Here is a 25368-nt window from a genome sequence, read left to right on the forward strand (position 1 = left end):
CCAAAAATGCAGTCAGAGATGTGCAATTAAGCAATAACACTGATTTGTATTATTTGTATCAGACCTGGTTATGAAAATGGAAATGTCATTAAATTTACACTTTTAAACCTTTAAATGTTTGTCAGATTTATTAACATATAGCTATAAAACTTCCCAGGGTGGGCGTCAATTAATTATTTTTCTTCAGAATTATGATTATATTTCACCTTTTAATTATTATTTTTTAAATCACATTTAGTTAATTCAGTAATTTGTTATCTATGTAATGGACTTTATAGTTACTGTGTTAATCATTTGCTAATCAAGTGCAGTTCTAGTCCACTACAGATAAATTACGACCACAACATTTTTTCATTGTATTTTATTAAGACTATTCATGTTATTGTTCAAGCTCGGTGAACAAGTGGTAAGCACACTTGTCTCAGAGTTATGTGATTTGGGATTTGAATCTCGGCTTTCGGCTTCTTGTGCGAAGTTTGCATATTCTCCCCAAGTTTGTGTACGCTTTTTGGTTTCCTCCCACAGTCAGTTGTGTAGTGAATTCAATTGCCTATACGAGGGGTAGGCAAACTCGGTCCTCGAGTGCCGGAGTCCTGCATGTTTTGGAGGTTTGCCTCTTCCAACACAAGCTGATTACAATCAACAGGATGGCTATCAGGATTATGCAGAGCTTGCTGACGAGCTGAACATATATCAGCTGTGTTGGAGAAGGGAAACATCCAAAACCTGCAGGACTCCGGCCCTCGAGGACCGAGTTTGCCCATCCCTGGCCTATACAATAGATGTGAATGAATGGGGATGGTTGTTTGTCTGTGTGCCCTTCTTCGATTACCTGACAACTACAGAAAATAGAATAAATATCTTTTGTCAATAAAAACAACATTAATTATCTAAGCAGTAGATATAACTCTTGCCAATGCTAATGCACTGAGACTGAACGTTTCATATCAATTATTATAAAATACCTAACAATCCAAAACAACATTTTCAGGCATGTTGCGTGTGATGTTGTGAATCAAGTGAATTTAAAAAGAAAGTCTGCAAACAAAATATGTATTGTATTATTATTTTTTTTAATTCAAGCACATTTCTAAAATCGGAACAATATTCAGGAGGATTTATCAAAAAGCTATAATCTCATAATTCCCATTGAATACAATAGAAAAGAGTATGTACCGCAGCAGAGTCGCCAATTAATATATATAAAAAAACATCTGCATAGTCGAAGAGAAGACCAACAGAACCCCACAGGAACTGTCCGTGGCTTTTTTGACAAGGCAGCATACTTGCAATATGGCCCTTTTTGTGCATGTATATTTCAACATTTTTGCTTATAAAAGCACAATTGAGGCAATGCTAAATAACCAAAGCGAGCCAACAGGGTTGAGAAGACGCTGCATCTACAGTTCAATCTTTTTGTTGCTACAGCAATCGCTCGTACCTCTGAATGACGATCCACCTGCTCATGCATCACCAAAATGACTGCGAACATATTATGTAAACATGTGCGGAAGGTGGATGATCAGTTTTTCCCTCCAAAAAACACCAATGAGGGTTTCACAGAAATACATGCGTAAATATTTATACCTGCAATGCAAAAGTATTCTCATAGTAAGCACATCATAAGATGTAATAAAATTCTGAAAAGTACTGCAAAGATTAAAGTTGATTATGTATGAAGGAATACTAGGTGGCTACAGTGAAAAAGAAATAGAAGACACTTACAAAACAGACACTATAAGAATAGTTGCAATATTCTGAGAATAAAATTGTAATATGAGACGAAAAAAAGTTGCAATATAATAATAATAATAAAAAAAAGGTAGGCCTATACGACTACGCTTGCAGTATGATAGGACCGTATTTCCCTAGAAATTATGTGTTTTTTCCCCTTTCATAACATTTTGATTCCATTCCCATACTAAAATGCATTTTGGTAAAAATACATCATCATTCTTGCAACTTCATAATTACGAGTTCATTCTTTTCCATGAAGACATTACTTATCCGCGTGGCCCAGATTTGCCGCAGTTGTGATGCAAAATGCAAAAAAAAAGAAAAAAAAAGAGGGTTATTTTCAAATAAAATAAATTATATAAATATATACAAATTATAAACATTCAGTATATTTACATTTGCATTTATTTAAGATACCAAATAATTTGCCATGCATGAAGTGTTGGGAGGACTTCCTACAAACTAATCAGAGGCATAACCAGATGATCATCCTGGGAAAGCTAGCATGAGGGTCATCAATTCCAGTGTATGACTGCTAGAAACGCACACAAAATGAAGGGACCCCCCAAAAAGGGGTTGGGGGGGGGGGCTTAGAAGATTCACCTGCTTTTAATTCAAATGCTTGAAATAGGTACAGTAAACCATGTGGAAAAAAGTTACTGCAGTACCTTTGCACAGTGGACGGGAGTAGAAAAATGTCATTGGCACAAATCCTTTTAGCTGAAAAATATTTCTCCTCTACATCCTGAGATGAACTTTATGTATCAGTAGCCATTTGTTTTGTCACAAAAAATAAATCATACAAGAAAGCAAAAGCTTTGCAACTGAACTCATTCCGCAGAATAAAAAATGGAAGACGACAAGCCAGCGTTCAACAGATAATGGTGGAAAATTTCCCGGCGCCACTTTAGAGCTGTTTATTTTGCGTCAACGTTGCCAACTTTAGAAAAGAGGCCAAACTTCCAGGGTGACACAAAAAAGGAGCACAGTTGGATCCCTCCCTCGGAACGCTGTGGTCTCCGCTGGAGTCACTTTGGACAAGACTGGAAGTTGCTACTGATTGGACTGAAATGTCGCCGCCATTGAGCCCCCGATTTGACGTTTTTCATGTGCTCACTTGCTCACAAGTTCTCTCCGGGCTGGTACTGAGGCTCGGTGGAGGTGAAGTAATCCTCCAGGAAGCCCTGCAGGTACTCGAAGGTGGGCCTCTCCTCGGGCTCTTTCCTCCAGCAGGTCAGCATCAACTCGTGCATAGATTCCGGGCATTCTGCCGGGCACGGCATCCTGTAACCGCGCTCCACTTGGTCCAGAACCTCCCGGTTCACCATACCTGGGAGACAGCAAGAACACTCATGACACACGCCGCCACAGTATAAAAGACTTGACTGTCTCACTTAAAGTGGACATACAATGTCTAAATACACCCTTTGCACATTTTTCTTTTCATAGGACAACAATTAAATAAATTGGCACTTTTCTACAATGTAAAGTAATCAGTGTTGCATTACAATGGAGTAGTCAAGGTGTATAACTGTAAATGTACTGTGCCCTCAAAGAAACCTTTTACATGCTCAGTTTGAGGTAAAAGTTTCACTATAAAAAGACATTGAAAGCAGAAGTCATCCCCAACTTTTCCTCTACACTATTATGTTCTATGCAGCCCCACTTCTATAAATATGGCATTCAGATTAATGTTGCGCTTGCAGAATAAGAATAAAGTAGAAAAATCCGCCCATATTTATCCATCTCAAGGGGCGGCCATTTTGTGACTCGCTGTCGACTGAAAATCACAGTTGCTCAGCCATTTTGACAGAAGCAACCACCTTCGCTCCCGGTTGTTTTACTGGATTTTGGCTGATTTTGCAAAGCCCACAGAATATTGTGTTCTATTACTATAAAAACATGGACTACTATCAAAAGAAAGATCAGAGTCTCTTTTTTCATCAGGAAAAAAAATGATATTTGTATCTGTTTCTGTTCTGCAGCAATTTGCATTAGAATATAGCTAAGTTTCATCAATATTCACATTCCTATTGAAAACACTGACAAAAAGAGCTTGTTGCAACATGGCCCCTGGCTGATCTCTTATACTCTGCTGCCTTTTGGAATAACTACAATTGCTTTAAGCCACCTCTTCATTTCAGAAGATGCATCAAAGCCTTATGAATGCTCTTGTATAAAAAAAACATTAAAAAAATGTGTAAATACGTTTTTGGGAGTGAAGGACAAAGTATTATAAAACGTGTTTAACCGTTTTTGGGTTTGAATGAGTTAAGAATACACATTGGAGAGAACCCTTTTTTCCGGCTCAGGCTAACCTTAAATTTTAACTGCTTTAATCTGTGGTGTGTTTTTTCAAAATAAATCAAGGTACCATGGCAATATGCATGAAATTGAGCAATAAATAAATACAAATGGCTTGCCTGGATATGGCACTCTTCCTTTGGTGGCCAGTTCGGTCAGCAGGATCCCGAACGACCAGACGTCGGATTTAATAGTGAAGCGTCCGTAGTGAGCCGCCTCGGGAGCCGTCCACTTGATGGGGAACTTGGCTCCTGCAAAACAAGTTAACACACACACACAAAGAGCGACGCCTCGCATGAATGCCAGCATTCCCAATGACGCTGGAGATGGTCTCCTTTACTGACCTTGTCTGGCTGTGTATTCGTTATCCTCGATGAGGCGAGCCAGGCCAAAATCTGCCACTTTACAAACCAGGTTATCTCCCACCAAGATGTTGGCGGCTCTCAGGTCTCTGTGCACGTAGTTCATCCTTTCCACATAAGCCATCCCTGAAGCAATCTGACAAATAAGCAGAACCATAACTAAAATTAAAAAAAAGCTACAAATGTATCAATGTAGATAACTAGTGTGTCCAGTTGTGTATTCTCTAGTATGATTTGTTAACTTGGCTTAGTCACACATTACCAATACATTGTCTGTCTTTTGCATGGTGCAAAAAAACCACCAAAAAAAACATTCTTGGTTGAGCCTATTAAAACAGACAAAAGGACACACCCACCAAAAAATATTGCCAAATTCTTTATGCTGACCTGTGAGGCCATATCAACCAGCTGAGGGAGTCGCAGCATCTTTCCCATTTCACCTTTCAGGAAATCCAGTAAGCTACCTGTAGGGCAGGTACACAGAGAGTGAGTCGTAGCATTTACAACACTGCTTAAGGTTTTTAGGATATTAATTATACATACAGAAGCATGTCATTCTCTAAATTTGGTTTATTTCATCATTGGTTTCTTTGCCCCCAGTAAAACGTCTTAAAGTCTCAAAATACATCATAATCATCATGTAATATCGCTCTTTTCTCTAATTGGTCAAAAGAATGCAAGGATGAAACAGTATTAACACAAGAACACAAGAATGTAATTTGTTGATACTTCTCATAACAATACGGGCAATCTAACAGGCCATAGTGTACTTTTATGGGCACATATGGAAAATGTACTTGTATATACAGTCATTTCTGGACTATAAGCCGCTACTTTTTCACTTGCATTCGACCCTGCGGCTAATACAAAGGTGCGGCTTATCAATCAGATCACATTCCTATAAAGGAAGCGCAAGAGCATCAGGCAGAGCAAAACAAACCAAGTGAGCCAAAATACAGTAGGAGAGAACAGAACGAGAGCAAGACAATTTGTGCCCTCATTATGGAAAAGAAAATAGCGAGAACCCGGTGCAGTAACTTTAAAACACCTGCGGCTTACAGTCGGGTGCGGCTTATATGTGTAACAAACTTGAGTGTTCCCCAAATTTAGCTAGCGCGGCTTTCGGTGAGGTGCGCCTTATAGTCCAGAAATTGCTGTACTTGAAATGTACTTGTACAAATGTAATGGCTAAATGGGCTAAAACACAAATATTTGGTGTTCCTGCCCACTTATCAAGTGTGAAATTAATTGACCAAGTACAAACCCAATTCCCAAAAAGTTGGGACACTCTACAAATTGTGAATACAAACTGAATGCAATTATGTGGAAGTGCCAAATTTGAATATTTTATTCAGAATAGAACATAGAGAACAGGTCAAACGTTGAAACTGAGAAAATGTATCATTTTAAGGGAAAAATATGTTGATTTTAAATTCCATGGTGTCAGCAAATCTAAAAAAAGTTGTGACAAGACAATTTTCACCACTGTGAGGCATCCCCTCTTCTTCTTACAACAGTCTGCAAACGTCTGGGGATCGAGGAGACAGGTTTCTCAAGTTTAGAAATAGGAATGCTGTCCTATTCTTGTCTCTCTAACTGTTCAACTGTCTTGGGCTTTCTTTGTTACACCTTCCACTTTATGATGCGCCAAAAGCGCACTATAAGTGAAAGAAGTGGACTGCAGGCGGGCCATTTCAATACCCGGATCCTTTTCCTACGCAGCCATGATGTTGTAATTGGTGCTGCATATGGTCTGGCATTATCGTGTTGAGAAATGCAAGATCTTCTCTGAAAGTGATGATGCCTGGATGGGAGCAGATGTTGTTCTCCAATCTGAATATACCTTTCTGCATTGACGATGCCTTTCCAGATGTGGAAGCCGCCCACGCCACACGCACTCATGCAACCCTATACCATCACAGATGCAGGCTTATAAAGTGAGTGCTGATAACAACTTGGGTTGTCCTTGTTCTCTTCAGTCAGTATGATATAGCGCCTCAGTTTTCCACAAAGAACTTGGAATCGTGATTAGTCTGACCACAAAACAGGTTTCCACTTTGCCACGCTCCATTTGAAATAACCCCTGGCCCAGAGAAACGCCTGCGCTTCTTGGTCTGCTTTAGAAATGGCTTCTTCTTTGAGTTTCATCTGGCAACGGCGGCTGGCACGGTGGATTGTGTTCACGCACAAAGTTTTCTGGAAGTATTGCTGAGCCATTTCTGTGATTTCCCTTACAGTAAGCATTCGTGTTTGCAGTGCAGTGCCGTTTAAGGGCCCGAAGATCATGGGCATCCAGTATGACCTTAACACACAGAGATTGTTCAAGATTCTCTGAATCACTGTAGATGATGATTACTTCAACCTTTTTGCAATTTTTCGCTGGTAAACACCTTTCTGATATTTCTCCACTATCTTTCTGCGCAACATTGGAGGAATTGGTGATTTTCAACCCCTCTTCGCTTCTGAGAGAAACGCCGAGAAACTCTTTTTACCTCATTAGTGGTAACTGGTCTTCTAGCTGTTTTTTTTTTTTTTATAAATGCAATTTACTTTTCAAGTCTCCTATTGCTACCTGTCCCAACTTTTTTTTAGATTTGTTGGCACCATGAAATTTACAATCAACATATTTTTCCCTTAAAATGATACATTTTCTCAATATCAACTTTTGACCTGTGATCCATGTTCTATTCTGAACAAAATATTGAAATTTGGCACTTCCACATAATTGCATTCAGTTTGTATTCACAAATTGTAGTGTCCCAACTTTTTGGGAATTGAGTTTGTAAATCTTTAATCTACTTTTTCTAGCTACCAAATAACCAACCGGCATACATTAGGTGACAACTGGAGACCAATTGCTGTAGATAACAACGTTATCTGAAACACTATCATGCAGAAATACTCACAACCCCAACAGGTGCACCCCTGCTATCATGTAGAAGTAAAACAAAGTAAGAAAAACTGCAGTGAGTGTTGTTGGAGGAACAGATTAGCCTTTGCTAACAGTTTTAGCTTCTGATAAGCAGCATGTAGTTTGTTGATGCAGCGGGTGTTTGGACATGCGCCCGTGCGCCACATACAGTACACACAGTGTAGTGTATGACGTTTTGTTGCCACAAGTATTTTATGAACCGCTGGTCAGCCAATGATCATTGCATGCTAACAAACAACTTTTAGCTTAATTGCCTTTGAAATATTCAACAATGTTGAATCCTTATTGATTTGCAAGAGGGTATTGTGTACTCAGCATGCTATCTTGCTATATGTTAGCATAGTAGTTTTCAGCAGCAGTCATTCAAAACTGTAAGCTTCTCCAAAGCTTCTATAAGGCAAGCCCAAATTGCAACAATCATTCATAATTATAAGTTATGGACATGCAACAGGTAATGAGGCTCATTGATTTGTTCTTTTTGCACGAATGACTTCACTAAAATGTATCACACTAAGGCAGAAAACTAACTGGGTGTCTTACAAACCCTCCAGGAAAAACATCATCAGTGTTCACAAGTGTCCAAGTCCATGCAAACCTTTTCCCATGTATTCAGTGACGATGTAGATGGGCTCCTCTGACACTACAGCGTAAAGCTGGACAAGCTTCTCGTGCCTCAGCTTCTTCATGACCTGGGCCTCCTCCAGGAAGGCTTCTGGGGACATGGTGCCAGGTTTCAGAGTCTTGATTGCCACTCGGGTCGTACCATTCCACGTTCCTGATAAAAGACACAAGCGTCATCAACTACAAGCAGCCAACCAGTAAAAACACAAGACCCAAAAAACAAACTCTTGGACAGTGGCCTCCTTGTTAAGTCCCTGAGTTTCATAGTCTTTAGTCCTATGGCAATCCCGGGCCAGACGAAAGCCATGCTTACCCATCCAAACCTCTCCAAAGCAGCCCTGTCCGAGCTTGAGGTCAAGACGAAGAGACTCTCTGGGGATCTCCCAGGCATCCTTGGCTAAGCCCTGAGTTTGAGGCTTCAGCACTGGACAGATGTCTGTCAGACTGTGACACAGCCCATCAGCGTGTTCTGAAGACACAAGCGACAACAAACTTTTTTTTTTTTTAGCTTGTTGTCTTAAAAAAATATTGTCTATATCAGGGCTGGCCAAGTTTGGTCCTCGAGAGCCACTATTCAGCCTGTTTTCCATGTCTCCCTCTTTTAGCGCAGCCGAATGTAATTATCAGCTGTGCAGAAGCCTGATGACAATCTTGATCATGAATCAGGTGTGTTAGTGGAGAGAAACACGGACCGAACTTGGCCACCCCTGGTCTATATAATTAGCTAATACTTGGACACAAGACAAATTCATGATGATTCAAAGAAGCGAATTGACTCACTACGATAGTGATTGACAAGCTGCTGCAGAGTGCTAAACTGTGTGCGGGATGTGATGTAAAATCCACCGCTGTCCAACTTCCTGATCTTATAGTGTTTCACATTCAGCCCCTTGGTGTTGTCGTAGTCCAGCACAGATAAACAATAGGCACCTGCACAGAGACACATGACACAACAGGAATGTAACATAACATCTATGGTTACCTAAAGTAATAAGATCAATTTAACCAGTACGAATACAGTGACTGATTTTCACGGTTTTTAATGATAATACATTTAATTATTATTTTTAAATATATTTAAAAATACTAATTACATTTTTTAAAAACTTTTTTTTCTTCTTTTTTTTTTTTTAAAAGCCTGTCCTCTTCCTGTTGGGCATTTGGGAAATTACATCATCGTTGGATGCCTGTCAGAAGCAGAGCTGCGATTTAATTTCTTTTTTTGGATGGGGAACCACCATTCAATACATTCAAAGGGAGGGAGGGGGTGGAGAGAGAGAGAGAGAGAGAGAGAGAGAGAGAGAGAGAGAGAGAGAGAGAGAGAGAGAGAGACAGAGAGAGGATGGAAAATAAATGTCAAATTAACAAATTAGAGGTGGCCTTCTAGAACGGATTGCATTCAACTTCAGAGAATCCTTCGCAAATATCACAGGCAATGTAGTCTTGATGCCCACCAGAGGGCAATCTTAATCAAGTCAAATGTCTGAATCACAGCACCACCACCACACCCCCCCCAGCCCCTGGCAATGCCCCCCACCTTACTTACGTGTATAAAGTGGGCGATAATGGCCCGTGGTTGTGCAGACCTCATCTCCACACTGACCTAATTCTGTCTGGCTTACCCAGGCAGCCAGGACCTCCACATTGCTCTTTCTCAAATAGTCCTTTTCTACGATAGCCCTAAACTGACCTGTTTCTCATTTTAAGCAGGGCCTAATAACCAGAAATAGGACACACACATACAGTACACAAACAGCTGAACCCAAAGGGAGAATGTGGCCTATCATAAGCATCTTTAAACATGTCCTACAGGAATCTCATCGGACATAATCCCATATGCCCGCACAAAAAAAAAAAGCTTTATGTTACACCCTTCTTGTTTGAACATGTTTGGAGAGACGTGTCATTAAATTCAAGCGGATCAGCATGAACTCAAAATGAACAAAAATGCGTCTATTAAGAGCTACACCAATTCAACAGTTGATGTTTTATTTTTGTCCTTACAATTGTAATTACGTTTAACTTCCAATCCATCTCTCCATTTTCTACTGCGCCTCTCCTCAATAACTTTGCAGGCGAGCGTAGCCCCGACTGCGCTGTTTGTAAGTTGAGCTCTGCATTAACATGGTGATCAGAGCAGAGCAGTTTTGTAATTCGAAGCGGTTACAATCATGCCAAAATCTGAACGACTTGCTTTAAGACACTTAAAAACAGGCAGCTCCCCCCCAATTTTTTTTTGATCGTGTAAATTCATACTTAATGGGTGAGCAGGCAATCTGGAGACCAAAGCATAAAAGCAAATACCAACAACATTTTCTGGACCTGTTGATGACCAAAAACTAGTTGCAAGAGAGGTGTCAGTCAGTTTACTTCCCAACCACTGCTGCGGTGTCTGTGAGAAAGGCACGAAATCTGATCCAATCCAATCTTGACTCTTGGCCAATATATGTGGTGAAGCGGGTTGGTTCACTGTTACAGTGTCACGTTTTAAATTACGCTCGTGGCATTGATTTTTCAGGTCATACAGCGTCCAGGTCATCACTAACTACCAGAAGAAAAGTGAAAACTCCTGAAAATTGCAATCCTGTAACAGTGTGTGTTGTTACGATAACAACATTTTGACTTCAATACTATACCTGCATTAAGTACCTAAGCACCTAAACAACTTAATAAAAAAAGGAAAATAAAAAACATTTGTATTAGGGCTATTGCTATCAAATATTTTGGTATTCGGATATCTTAATAAAAATTCTATTGAATTCGGTTAAAAATAAAAACAACAAAAATATTTTTGCTTGGTTAAAGAAGAATTATTAATACAGAAGACAAAAAATACATTTGCACTTAAGATAGTCAACTTTTTTTTTTAACTTAATAAACACTCCAAACGCAGTCTGAAAGACGTCAAGTCAGCTGTTATGCTGCGACACGATCATTTTACCATAATATTACAATGTGTGTCTATTGAAACTGGAATAGAAACCAAATACAACGTCTTGTAGAGAAATGCAAAGAAAAATCAAGAACCCTGGCATATGGCTTTAGATGGAGCAAATTAAGTCGCTGGGTCCTGGAATATAAACATTGACACACACAACATTGTGAAGCAAGCAAGTTTACTGGAACGTAAATCATTGCAAAAGACACTGTAATGCAAAATCATCTTCAATAACGCGTAAGGAACTTGTTTACATGTTGTAAGACTCCCTACTTTAATTCATCCGGGAGACCGCTTGACAGCTGCTAGCTGTGTTAGCTAGCAGCAGAGTTCAAATACTCTCAGCAGTTCACAATTAAATGTCTGTGCATGAACGGCAGGACCAGTAGGTAATTACAGTTATCACCTGGTTATTTGCCGAGGGGAACAGGGAGGCATCTTCTACAAACTGAATGGAATGTATTGTCTCTATCTTGTGGTATAGAGACTTCAAGTCGACTATGATAATATGGAATAACCAAATGCAGATGGTTTTAAAATGAAGACGTTTAAAATATAATTTCTAAATACCAGTACACTCAAGGTTTGATTGTGATATTTGACCCAAGAGAAGATCAATTCTTATTCTATTATATCTCAAGTAGACAAGCATCTCCCTGAACAGAAATGTGTTCCAGCTTCCACTGTATTAAGTTGAAGTTTGCACTGTGAGTTACTTTGCAAATTCCCTCCAATTCCAAATGCACCTGTTGTGAGTGTCGGAAGCGGCGTCGAGCTCACCTTTGGTGGTCTCGCTTTCTCTCACCAAGAAAGTTCCTCTTCTATTCTCCAAACTGAGCAGCAGTCTCTCCGAGTCACGGCGGGTTATCTTGCCAAAATACCACCTGATTAGGTCAAAGAGGGAAAGGAAACAAGAAGGCAAAGGAAGGAGCAGGTTGGTGAATGGCCGGCAATTTGATGTTGAAGACAAGAAGACGCGAACACACATGCGGCACACAACGCCATGACAACAGCTGCTTACCTGGACTCTGCAGTCAGTGTGAGATGACTGCAGAAGAAGGAAGGCAAAAGGTGAGACAAGGAGATGTTAAAGAAGGTTAGTTTAGCATATCAAGACTGATCATTCCTTCTCGGTGAGAACGAAAGGAAGAAGGACACTGATACTGTACAAACACATGTATAGTGACACATTCCACCGGCAGGAAGTAAAAGGTGAAGAAATGTTAAGTTATTCTCTTTTTGCAGCCGAAACAGCTTCCCCTCTTCTTGGAATTCTTTCGACAAGATAGTGTGCGGACATTTTTGTCCATCTGTGAGCTCGGGAATAAATGATGATAGACCTAAGAGAGGGCATGCTGTCACTGCTTCAAATCTGTCATCCTAAAGGTGTTTGATGGGTGTGTTTCGTTCTTTGACACCGCCTTTACGGTTCGAGCTTTGAGAAGTGGTAACCCACTTTCACCAAACTGGTCCCACAAAGCTGTAAGAATAGTAGAGGTGCCCAAAATGGTTGACGAACACACCATGTGATGTGGCTGAACCCAACTGAACTGAAGTGAAGTGAGTGGGCTTTGGCAAATAATTGTGTGGTCGACCTTTGGCTACTAGTTCGTAGTTTTGCTGCAATTTGAAATCTTAATTATATATATATATATATATATATATATATATATATATATATATATATATATATATATATATATATATATATATATATATTGTATACAAAGCAATCACCAAAATGCTCTACTGCAGTCAATGAATGAAGTCATCATTACCAACAGCCTTTGAAATGATCCCCATTGTCTCCATTATTTCTCACCCATTTCCTCACTTTGTATCATTACAGTCTTACGCTACAGCGGGCAGGGCAAACCACTTCTTCCTTGATAATCGTGGACAGTATCAAGACAAACATGCTTTTCCCAATAAGAACACAATGGGTCTTCAGTTATTCCGTTGCAACGAGTCAGTATGTGTGCCAGGTGTGCGGGTGTAAATTGCTTGTTTGAAATGTGTTTTTTGATTTGTCCGGTTCAGTCGCATTCGGCCGCAGTGCTCGGTGAGTGGTGACCCTTAAGATAAAGAAGTAGTCTCCGGGGACAAAAAAGAGCTCAAGTTGCTCAACCTCTGATTGATTGATTGATTAATAAATAGATGAAAGACGAGTCCAAATCGTGTAACACTGTTGCAAAAAGAAATAGTTTGGCATGCAGTATACAAATTATAGTTACTCACTTATAGATGGAGTAATTATGACACAGGTTCTCAGGTTCACGTTTTTTAGCTTGTTAAAGTTGACTATGTATTTATTACTTTTGATTATGTCACTCCAGTCGAAGGACCCTCCTTTATAATAAGCAAAGCAAACCAGTCTACTAGTGCTAATCAGGTGACATGCAAGACAGATGAAAGTGAATATAAAAATCAAGAGAGAAATATTATACTCTTCTGCTTGGATGGAGTCGGACGGAGCCACGTAATTGCTGGGAATATATCCACTCTCTCCGGTAGTTAGGGAGCGTGCCAGCCACCAGTCGCCCTCTCTGCAACGGCAACACACGCCACATGAGGTACCAAAACACACACAACATGGATAGTGTGAATATTTGGGACAATGTTGGGAGCAGTCAAATTATGATTACAGTATTGGATTACAGCAGGGATGGGCATAATAAAGACTATTGATTTTTTTTTATATGATTAGATATTAGTTTGCTGCCTAACCAGGCTGCTGTAGTGATGAAAACAGAAAGTGAAAGAAGTGGCAATGTAGTATATGGTGCATCTGCTGTATTGACTGTCAAAAGACTACTTTCACATGTTGACATGCTTGTATTGCTCTACACTCTACAGGAATCAGCAACCTGGATTTTATTATGATACTTGGCTTGCGCATTTTGATTACAAAGATGTTCTGAGGCTCAAGCCGTATTGTGTTCTATCAGCCTGGTGCCTTTTGTTTTGTTTAAACAAGGCAGCTTACGAGCAAATTGTGGGTAAATATTGTTGCAAGAAAAAAGATGCTTTCTTTAACTGTCAAATAAACAAACAAAATCAATTGTCATGCAATACAAACTTTTGCCACGGCTAGACGGATTGATTACAAACACATGATCCTTTTTCCTGTAATGTCTAATACAATGTTTGAAATTTGCTATGCAAAGACAGGGGTCACTAACGGGCTTCCAATAGGAACCAGGAAGACCCCAAAGGCCACATGAAAAGCCCGCAAGACTGTTCTAAAAAAATAGCTCACCAGTGAGACGCTTTCACATTTTCTGTGTTGACAATCTTATAAAAAAATTATAAATAGTGCCACTTTCCAATTAGCTGTATAGAAGAGAATATATAGCAGAGGCTTGTAATGGAAGCACTTTAAGTGAATCAACACGCAAGAAGTAGCTCTCAGTTACAAAAAGATCGGTGACCCCTGTGTGAAGATATAACTTGATGTGTAAATGGGTGACTGTGAGGCTTTTGTAAAGCGCTGGCACCATGATGTAGATAAAGTACAAAAAGCATTTACCATTTTTTACCATAACTTAAAGAAAACAACTTTTTAAATGTACTATTTTACAAAAAAAATAATAAAAAAACAGTAACGCACATTACAGGACATATTCTTTATTGATGTCCAATTATACTTATTTCACTTCTTTTAAGTGAATTTTGATATAAAAAAGTGATTTCAATTAGAAATAGTCCATTTATATTGAGAGTAGAGCTGTCAAACAATATTTTTTTCTTAATCAGATTAATCACATCTTAGAATTTCAATTAATCATGATTAATCACTTAATTGAAAAGGTTTTTTGTCAACATTTTATATCCGGCAAATTTGAAGAGCACCTGTTATTTTTTTAAAGATTTTCTACATTTAATGTAATGAGTTATAATGTTATCTTCAACATGTTTTGAACCACTGCACACACTCATCCTCACCTTTTTCTAATCAGTTAATTACTTGCATAAATTAAACGGGAAAAAAATTACTCCAATATTTTGACGTGAACAAATATTCTGAATGTCATACGCAAACATTTATTAATGTTTAGTGGTCAAACACCACCTTTAACGTAACCATCCGCTGTCAAGCTAAAGGATCATCTCCGGTCAAAATTAATAGTGTGAGAGTAATAGTGTGAGTTAATGCTTTAACTTTGACAGTACAAATTAAGAGTTTATTTCAATTGAAACATTCTTCATCAAAGCACTTCCTGATGTGGATGGTCTTCCTCGTTTATATGGCAGGTGGTTGAAAACAAAAAAATAAACAACATTGATGGAAAATTCTTTGAATGCCCATCCCTAATTTGGACACAATGAGACAACACATGCAAACGTGGGTATGACAATGGGATAGGATTGTGTTTGTATGCTTATTATTATTAGGGAGCAGTTGTTGAAGTTTTACAGCACTTCTATTACCATCTTGAGTACTGAAAAGTTTCACACAAACATGACTTGACTACAGAGGGGTGGGGCCAGTGTTGTTTGGATAACATTGATGCAAACTTCGGGTGATGCAAGCAAACACGTTGGCACATTTAGGATGCTTTCACACCGAGAGTTGCCAATCACTTGAGTTTGAACGGTTGGTCCGTTAACCCGGTTGTTGTTGTTTTTTTTTGTCAAAGTGTAAATAATGCGAGTGAACCAAAATACATCATAACAAATTACGTAACATTGCCCTCTTGTCTTAGTGGTTCCATGAATGTAAATATAAATATGGTTTACTGGAGGGACGGGGGAGTGAAACGGTGCAAATACGTATATAAATGCTGTGTCCCTTGTTGATAACTTCAAAATTGATATGGACAATATAGCAAGCTACAGCACAACAGCAAAAAGCCAAAAGTGCAAGATGTAATTGCTTATTTGGCATGGCTCATTGCTCAGTTGATTTGGTCTGCACTTGTGTTTTGACTTCACACCAAGAGGGAAAATGAACTCGAATTTGATTCAAACCAAGTGTGAAAGCACCCTTCATGGAATTACATTGCATCTTCACAAACCTGCAGTTCACTTTCCTCCTAGAAAAATGTGAGGAACGAAGAAGAAAAATGATGAGGGGGGTCGGGTTTGAAGGTGGAAAGAGAAGCGACAGTTATAAGCAGTAGCGGAATAGCATAGCAGCAAATATGCTAAAAACCATCAATCGGACTGGTAAATCTTGTCCCGGTTCTGGTGGCACACAATATCAGCAACAACCTACAAGCCACTGAGTACAACAATGCTCTGGGGAGGAGAATTAAGAGCTCGGCTCTCACTTAATTGGACTGTTATCTTATCTTAGAGGCCCCTTACTAAATCTGTGTATACTTGACCTGATACCGATCCAGATCTTTGGCTCAAGGGGACCAGATGTAGTGATGATAATCCACCATTGTACTTAGTGCCACCTTCAACAGTGGGTAGGTAGCACAAGGTTCATTGAATATCTATTGATTCATGAAGCGATGACCCCTCCCCCCGCCACCCAATTAAAAATAAGCATAACCCCCACACCTCCTTTGGCTACATTAGTTAGCTTGGGCTGTCCAAGCAAATGTGAAATCAAGAAGCAGTAATGGGAAAAGAAAGAGAGAGATAAAAACAAAACATTGCACTTTGGTTCCCGGTGTTGCCTGGACTTAAAATTATTTTATGAAATTATTTTTCCCTGTCTGATGACTATCTTGGAAGTAACCTTTGTGATCATTTTGAACACACATTATTTTGTAAGACCGTATGTGATGTACAAAAACCCCCAAAAAAACAGATGTTGGCAAAAATGTGTCCTTACGTGTTGTTGACTATTTGGAGGCGTTCTCCCTTTCTGAATGACAGATCGGAAGCTGTTCGAGACTCGTAGTCATACAATGCCACAAAGGTCGTTACGCCTCCTGTGTGGAGAGGAAATGTTATGAGTGCGCTGCAGGCACTATTAATACAGAAGACATCAAGTGCCCGATTAAGGCTTCAGCGAGCATCCATGGATTAACTTGCATGTTTATCTTTTACTTTGGCAATCAGGTGAAGGCTATTTCAAAAGGTAGCTCAACACACATTATCACTTGCTATCAACGTTTTGCATTAACGTTCATATGTAACGCAATACAAATCGTACAACAGTTAAGAATGTTACAATTTTACTTAAAACATTGCCTGTACAGTTAATGCCTAACAATAGAAACAGGTTGACTATGGAACAGATTTTTTTTTTTGTCGTTATTTCCTATGGAAAAATTTGTTTCAATCTCGACTAGCATCCCAGAATGAGAAATTGTGCTCACAGATCTGCAACAACTAATGTTTGGGAAGTTATTGTATTGATTAGATTAGCTGTATATGTAGGGCTTTACTTTCTCTTCATCTTTACATATATGCAACGGAAAAGGTCTTACAAGTCCCACCACACTCAAGAAAAGCATGTTTTGATATTTTTTTCTTTTAATGATACATTATTAAATAAAAATAACTTAAGAGAGTAGGACTAGATAAGTTATTCTGCTTCTTCATACTATTTTTTAACATGTTTTGAATTATGACATTATCAATTATTTTCTTTCATAATTTTTTTATTTTCACTTCAACTGATATTTTAAATTTTGTAATGTTTGTATGTTCAATTAACCAACCCCCCTCCCCCCCCAAAAAAACCCTGTAATTGAACTGCAACAAACAGACAAATAAATAAGGCTGAAGTTTTGAGCAAAAGCGTCTCACCTGCTAGCGTGACTCTACTGGAAGAGGAGTTGTGGCTACTGTTGTCCACGCCACCAAACAGTGCCAGTTCGGCCTTATTGCTCACGGAATGGTTGCCACCGAGGCCTCCATCCACAGTGGTGCTACGGCTGGGAGTTAAGGACTGCTGAGCGGAGTTCAGGTGGTGGCCGCCAGCCCCTCCCCCAGAGCCGAGGTTGGCATCCAGGCTGATGGTGCGTGGGCCCGCCTCCTTGTGCTTACTTTTGGATCCCCCCATTGTGAGGCCTAAAGGGCATTAAAGGACAGTGGGGGTAAAATGGGGTGATGATTGAAGAATATGCAAGCCACTATAAAACATGAGGTTTTAAAATGAGTTTCAAGGTTTCTCATCTGGTCCTACCCTTTGACCTACTGAAGTGCAAATTACGATTTTTGGAGCATATAATAATTGCATTAAGGAGGAACAAGACTGTGCATGTATGAAAATGAATGAATAATATATTTAACAGTTGCAAAAACTCAAAAGTCAGGACAGAAATATTTTTCAACAAGCACTTCAGATTACCACATTTTCATTACCCTGCACCCTTAAAGCTACCTGGTTAATTTTGTAATTCAATTGTTGGTTCGACACTGTCAAGACAGAATTTGAATGAAAACCGGCCCGGACACCGGGTATAACACAAATAGGTAAAGAAACAGTGTGAACGAGTTAAATGAACGAAAGTTCATGAACTCGTTCATATTTTGAGCGAACATGAACTAAACCTTGTGCATTTCTGCTTTATGAACTATTTTGTGCAGCGTGCACAATTAGTGGTGTCTGAGCCAGTTTTGAAGGGAAGTTCATTTTCACTTGAGAGTGCCAGTTTATGCTGGTCTGTCTTTAACAGAAAATTGGTTATAGAAAGTGCCATTTTGCGATTTGTCATTCGCTTAAGAGTGCCAGTTTATGCTGGTCTATCTTTAACAAAATAACTTTGCTATTTTTATACTTCACTGTTTGCAAAAGGTGTAATCTAAGAGGTGTGATCATTATCAAATAGACTACGGTCTTAGACCTCACCTACATCTTCCGCCTTGTGTTACTTGCAGTTGTAGACATATTGTACAGGAGTGGACAAGGTTGGGATAGGCAAAAAAACAACAACAGATCTTTGCCACTGAACTGTGTTGAGACAACAATCACAAAAAGTATTTATTATAACATCTTTTCCACGTATGTTGAAAAATGTTATGTGTGGAAAAAATCTAGGGAGAGACTGAGGACTTAAGATACTGACTGCATACCAAATATCAGCTGCATGTGTGCGAACACACACGCACGCACAGGTTTGTTTTGCTATCTTTGTGGGGCCATCTCTTTGACATAATGCATTTCTTAGCCCCTTCACCTAACCCCAACCATCAAAAATGATTGCCTACCCCTACCCTAACCTCAACCACAACCCAATTCAAACCTAAATTCTATAACCAAGTCTTGACTATTGATTGCTCTATAGTAAAGTCAATTACATTTTTGGAGTGAATGTTGACAGAACGCTGGCTCATAAATGCAGAACTTTAAAGGTTAACATAAATAACAAACAGCAACAGCAGTTTGGGATCAGTGCATCTTTTTTCTTCCCATTATGCTTTATATAACACTCATGAAGGAGCTGTAATCACAGCTTAGTGTGGGAATATGATTACACTAAACCAAAGCAGCGCTACGGTGGACGGATATAACCACAGGGGGTCCGCTATGAAAAGCTAATTTTCAGTGAAGGCTGATTTGGGAGCTGCAGTGACAGGTTGGCAGAGGTCAGAGCAGCCATCGGCCGCGCCAACATGCTCAGGCTGCCGAGCACTCATTTCATTTCAACGCTATGTCTGCTTCACTCAAAATCAGCTCGCATTAAGAACCTGAAGTCTGGCTCACGTGCGGTTTTAAATAAAATGTGTACAATTAAGAATGTGGACATTCGAGGAAGGTTCTTCAACATCTTTATTTTATTTACAATTTATTCAGTTCAAGCCATCATTGGGAGTCTAGTGGTTAGCAGGTGTACCTCACGGTTTTGAGATTTTGGTTAGAATCTCAGCTCTGAACTTCCTGTGTGGAGTTTGCATGTTCTCCCCAGACTTGCATGGGGTTTCTCTGGGTACTCCGGCTTCCTCATTCCATTTTAGGCTCATTAAAGACTCAATTGCCTACAAGATTGAATGTGAGTGTGAGTAGTTGTTTGTATACATTTGCCCTGCGATTGGCTGGCGAACAGTCCAGTGTGCCCATCTCCCGCCTAAAGTCAAATGCAGTAGGCTCCAGCCCATCCACCATCTAAGGACAAACGGTGTAGAAACGGATGGATAGTAATTTCAACTGCAGGCAATATGAATGTTTTATTCCAAGAAAAATAGTTGAATTCCTGCTAGTGTAGTTGTGGAATGGAAAGGCAATATAAAGTTAGTCGAGCTTACTCTCTTGCACTGAAACCCCCGTAAGATTTTCAAATTGAAGAAGTTCTAACAATCAAACAGAGAACTGCCTTGCTTCAACAAAATATTGGATCAAATGTTTCCAAATTCACAGATTGTGTTTGACGCTAGGGTTGAGTGTAAATGTGACAACATGGTGTTTTCTTCGCATTACGTTACCAACAAAGCCATTTCAGTTCAATGCATCCTGAAGCTTGAGGGCTTTCAGGCTTGAAAAGCATACAGGATAAGGAAATATATGAAGACAAACAATTTTTCGTTTGGACAAAGCCGAAGCATGTGCATCTGTTAGCTAATAATGTTAGCCTCATTCTGGGCTAAAATGGCTTGAAGAAGAATCTACAATGGAGGGAGGCTGAGCTACAGGAAAATCCCTGCAGCAAAGCGGGGGAGGGGGGGGGGGGAGGGTTGTTGCTTGGTTGGGGAGGGGTTTGCTTAATTATGCATACGGAATGGAAAAGCGCTCCAAATCCTTGGAGTCTTCTGGGCTTTGGTTGAATACCAACTGCAGTCTTTCAGTAATGCTGCAGGGGTCGGTCCCCTACAAATGCTTTACTTGGACACTCAACCTGGGAAAAAAAAAAAAGAGTAACAACCTTATTCTGCCATTGGAATAAGAGCAGTGTTATGACCCCGACAAGTAGAACGTTCACAGCCCTTATCGTCAGTCCAGATTCCATACAGTATTTGTACGATCTTTGTGATGAAGAAGACAGGGTTCTTCTTCAATTTGGAAAGATTCTTTTCATCTATTGGGACACCAAAATTGGTCAAACTTGCTTCAGATGTTTTTTTGTTTTTTTTGTATGCAGACTTGATGAGAAGATATTCCCTGCTGTGAGGATGAAACAAAGTCAAGTCAGACTGACAGATGGTGAAACTTGTGAAGAGGCGAGTTCAAGCTTGTATGCTGGGAGCAAAACCACAACAGTATTCTGTATTCTTCACTTCTACCAGCAATGCGGGCACCCTAAACATTGACTGACTGTTAAACCTCTAAAGTCAATCGCCACTGAGGTGGTAAAATTAACCAAAAACTAATTTTGAACCGGATGTTAGTGTTTCACAAGAGAGCTCAGTTCGCAATTAGCATCAAAAGGTTTAATTCTGTGTGCATGTGTTTTGCTTTTTCTTTGGCTTTTTGCAACACACATATAAAAAGAAAGAGTGGCCTCAACAAGCGGTGAGAGTAGGAAAGAAGAACATAAGCGGACTCACATTACAACTCAACTGTATGCTGTATACCAACACATTATTCAAAAACGGAGTATAAAAGTATATAACATATTTTCACAATTTAAAACAATTTTTTTTTACTGGCTTTGATTTTGATTGATTGAAAATCAGTTGAACGGTGCGTTTTGGACATACTGATTAATTGTACAGCAATAAGAGGAAATGAATTGCTCAAAAACTTGTATAGTCAGTTTTTTTAAGGTTACTATCTAAATCTAGACATGTATACAATTTGAAAATAAACCCTACAATGTTTTTGGAGTCCTTTTCCTGGCTTATCATTTTTGTACTATTAACGGGTGAGAAATAAACGAAATTAGAACTTGTTAGTCAAAAAAAGTGAAGTTCAGGTATAGAAGGTGGTCCAGAACGCAGCCGTTATGGAAGTTTCATTTCTAGTTTAACAAACAAATGAGCGTCCTCTAATGACTAAATGAAGCGGCAGTTGAAGGGAAGATAACACTGGTTTCATTGCATTTATTTACATTAGCACACAGAATAAATGGATTGGCTGAAGTGAAACCAACAGACCAGTTTGTCAGCTTGTTCGTTGCAAATCGACGAGCATATGTTTGCCTTTGGATTATTGCATCCAGGGGAGACACATCTGGTCCTTTTTAGTATTTATCTGTGCAGTGCTCTGCAGAGGGCCGGCCAAGTCATGGGGTTCACAGATTAGGAAGTCTGTGCATGTGTGTGTGCATGTGATCCTTATGTCACTGCATGCATTCCTTCATCTTAATACCTTCCACGTAATTAGAAGACTATTAAGGGGTGGTGGTGGTGGGTGGGCGCTCCTGGGTCACCACAACCACCATTTGCCATATGATCGTAACGATCTTGTTAACGTCCTGATTATCGGCATCCTCTTCCTTAGCGTACTGGCCAAACCCTGTGACGACATTCCATCCGGGCCTGCAAACAAACACTGTCTTTGCAATGACAAGACTGGATCTACCAGTTTGACCGCTGCAAGAACTCCTCTTTATCCCGTCACAACAAATAACGAATGCGCACTAGCAATGATCCAAGTTGAATGTCACTATATTCCCTTAGTCTCCGTGTTGAACCAACACACAGGACCTCATGTGTTTGCACAACTAACATTTAGACCTACACAGATTTCGATATTACCTGCACAGTCACTAAGGTAAGTAGTAAGTAACTCATTAGGTGTGTCTCAAATGTTCTTTTTGGTACACAGCGCCTTGACATGCTTTCCTCAAGAAAAATGAATGATTGGATTGGTCTGACTGAAAGTGGACATGTAAAAAAGTTAGTCTGACTTACAGTACAGGCCAAACGTTTGGACACACCTTCTCATGCAATGCATTTTCTTTATTTTCATGACTATTTACTAGAGCTGTCAAACGATAAAACATTTTTTTTTTATCTGATTAATCACATCTTAGAATTCAATATCAATTAATCGCTTAATTTATCTACATCCCCCTCCCCCCCGCCAAATTTGAAAAGCACCGGTTATGTGTTAAATCTTTTGACATCTTTTGATCAACTGCACACGCACATCCTCCTCTTTTTTTAATCAGTAAATCACTTGCATAATTTAAAATGGAAAAAAATGACCCAGATATTTTTGACAAATATTCTAAATGTGATACGCAAACATTCATTAAATGCTTTACTTTAATGCATGAAATTATGTTTATTGGTCATTATATGGTTAAAATTAATAGTGCGATTAATCTGCGTTAATTCATGATTAATGCGATCATTTTTTTCCCCGTAGAGTGAAATAATGATCGAGGTCTCGGGACCGAAGCTTAAGCTTTCTTCCTCCTAGGAGCGTGCACGCTCTCACTCTCGCTCCGTGGAAGTGCTGGGAAGGGGGAGGTGTTTGGGAGTGTTTCTACAAGTCCGTGGGAAAAGGCAAGCGTGTGCCACAGAGGATATAAAAGTGTGTCGAAATAATAATAAACCAATACTGCAGTCAGTCTCCCGGTGGCACCTTTTGTATGACCATTGGGCCGAAAGTTTGGAGACATGCAACGGGAGTTGTCCATGGAGGTGACTCTGACCGAGGGAAAAATCTCCCCTGCGTCCCGACCACGGTCAGAATACCGAGCAGGAAAAAGTAACAAGTCTAGTGTGACAAAAAAAAAAGCAAAACTGAAGTCGCACAAGCATTGCAGGAGGCAGTGGATCAATATTGGAGCAGCGTTAATATTGGAGTAGGTGGAAAAACCTAAGAGGATGAAACGGAACCCACAGCTTGCTTTCTTCTTGCTAAAAGACCTTGTCATGGAAATGCATTAGGGTCTATTGATGATAAGCAATGCACAATAAAACTACCACTGACTAACGTCTCGGCACTCTGGGCGCGTGCACGTCGCTGGCTTCCATTCTGCTTTTTGCCAGAGGGTTCGCAAATCTGCAAAAACTCTGTATCTTGCGACATGGACCTTTTGTTAAGTATATAACGTGTTCATTCTTAGTTATGATGCCTTCAGTGAGAATCTACAATGTAAATAGTAATGAGAACAAAGCAAACTTATTGAATGACATGTGTGCGTGTCCAAATGTTTGGCCTGTACGGTTATATCGTATTAAATTAAATTTATCGTATGCTGCTTCCTCACTGCGCACACAGTTGTCCTACCGGCTCATTTACGCTATTAGCTGTGGGGAAATACAAAAAAACTAAGCTAGAATGCATCACTTGAAACAAGATACGCAAACAAACAACAACGTATTAGGAGAAGTTGAGAACAATTGTCATATAGATTATTGTTGAAGTGACGGAGGGGAGCCAGAAAACAGACGGGTGCACTGGGTAGAATATGGATATGGAATATAATTCTGCAGCATCCAAAGCGGTGCAGCAACAGACAACGCTAAAGTTAGCATGTGTATTGTTGTCATTTCTAGCCATGAATCTTCAATTGCTACAATGACGTGACAGTCATGACACTTTTGGACTAATGAGTGACCAGCAGTGGTTTACATCATCCATATTGTAACAGCTTGTAACAGACTAATTTGTTCACAATTGTCCAGTTCTATTTAATTTATTCACAATACTCAATTTGGCTTAAGATGATCTGAACATGCTCCACAACTTTTGACTACAAACTACACTGCATGAAGCTGGTAGACAAGAGCACAAAATACATATAGTGTGCAAGTCATTATATATATAACAGGTAAATCTTACAACATGTGTTAAATGTTCTGAGCCATGTTAGCAGTTTCCCATTAACCTCACTTGTAAATTGTTTACATAATTCGCATCATACATAACAGTTACTGGACAAAAGTGGCTGAAATGGACCACAAGTGTCACTTATGGTACAGGACGACAACCTTCGGCCAATAAGTCAATTTAGTAGAGGTGTGCCCAAAAATCGATTTTATTTAAATTATTTTATACTGTCTTGCCTTTGTCTGTGTGTGCCTTTATTTGGAGTGCTGTTCATGTTGTACCCGGTTCAGCCACTGAGGGGCAGTGTGGTTCAACGCGGTCTAATACACTGTTAAATTGTAGCCACATTAGAGAGTAGAAGGAAAAAGTCACGATGAAGTTATTCCAATAAAAGTTAGGGTTTTTTTTGCGTGGAGCCGTTCTTTTGAGTGATAAAAGTGACACAAGTAGCGCGCTAATTAGCATTAGCGAGTCAGACTGGAGTAGATGAGTACAATTCCTTGCACATCTATAGATTGAAGCAAAAATCATTGTTAGTCGAATCATTACGAATCAAAAATCGCTCTTAATCGAAAATCGATTCTGAATCGAATCGCAGGCCCAAAAATCATAATAGAATCGTGAGACATTCAAAGATTCCCACCCTTACAATTTAGTAGCACAAGTAGTCCAAATAAATGCTCACATAGAGGTAAAGCGCTAGCTCGACATGTAAACTCTGAAAAGCGGCTCCATGTTTGGTGGGTAAACACAGACCCCGATTGCAGGATTTCGCTGAGTCCTGAGCATGAGTCCCAATCACAAAACCAACGCTGCCGCCCCACCGTCAAGGGCAGACACTGGGTTGGGCAGGAGGTGAAGTCAATATTTACAACTCCAAGCACATATGCACATCAATGCAGTTGAC

General features: G+C 39.6%; 1 protein-coding gene across 4 annotated transcripts in view; it reads right to left on the reverse strand.

The window, feature by feature from the left end:
- Positions 1-1052: 1052 nt before the first annotated feature.
- Positions 1053-25368, reverse strand: part of src (SRC proto-oncogene, non-receptor tyrosine kinase) — a 35154-nt gene continuing 10838 nt past the window's right edge. Inside the window, exons 2-14 of one of the 4 annotated variants that reach the window (XM_086067407.1) lie at positions 17606-17869; positions 16683-16782; positions 15913-15930; positions 13342-13440; positions 11916-11942; positions 11675-11778; positions 8737-8886; positions 8270-8425; positions 7931-8110; positions 4791-4867; positions 4386-4539; positions 4161-4292; positions 1053-3067 (exon numbers count right to left, since the gene is read on the reverse strand). In XM_086067407.1, coding sequence (XP_085923533.1) covers positions 2859-3067; positions 4161-4292; positions 4386-4539; positions 4791-4867; positions 7931-8110; positions 8270-8425; positions 8737-8886; positions 11675-11778; positions 11916-11942; positions 13342-13440; positions 15913-15930; positions 16683-16782; positions 17606-17861 — 1662 coding nt within the window. In that variant the 5' untranslated portion in view covers positions 17862-17869 and the 3' untranslated portion in view covers positions 1053-2858. The remainder of the gene's footprint in view (positions 3068-4160; positions 4293-4385; positions 4540-4790; positions 4868-7930; positions 8111-8269; positions 8426-8736; positions 8887-11674; positions 11779-11915; positions 11943-13341; positions 13441-15912; positions 15931-16682; positions 16783-17605; positions 17870-25368) is intronic. The other 3 variants (XM_086067408.1, XM_086067409.1, XM_086067410.1) reach the window with 3 other exon arrangements.

The sequence above is a fragment of the Leptonotus elevatus genome, chromosome 2 (genome assembly GCF_054856555.1).
Source record: "Leptonotus elevatus isolate MCC_2025b chromosome 2, RoL_Lele_1.0, whole genome shotgun sequence".
Taxonomy (NCBI): Eukaryota; Metazoa; Chordata; class Actinopteri; order Syngnathiformes; family Syngnathidae; genus Leptonotus; species Leptonotus elevatus.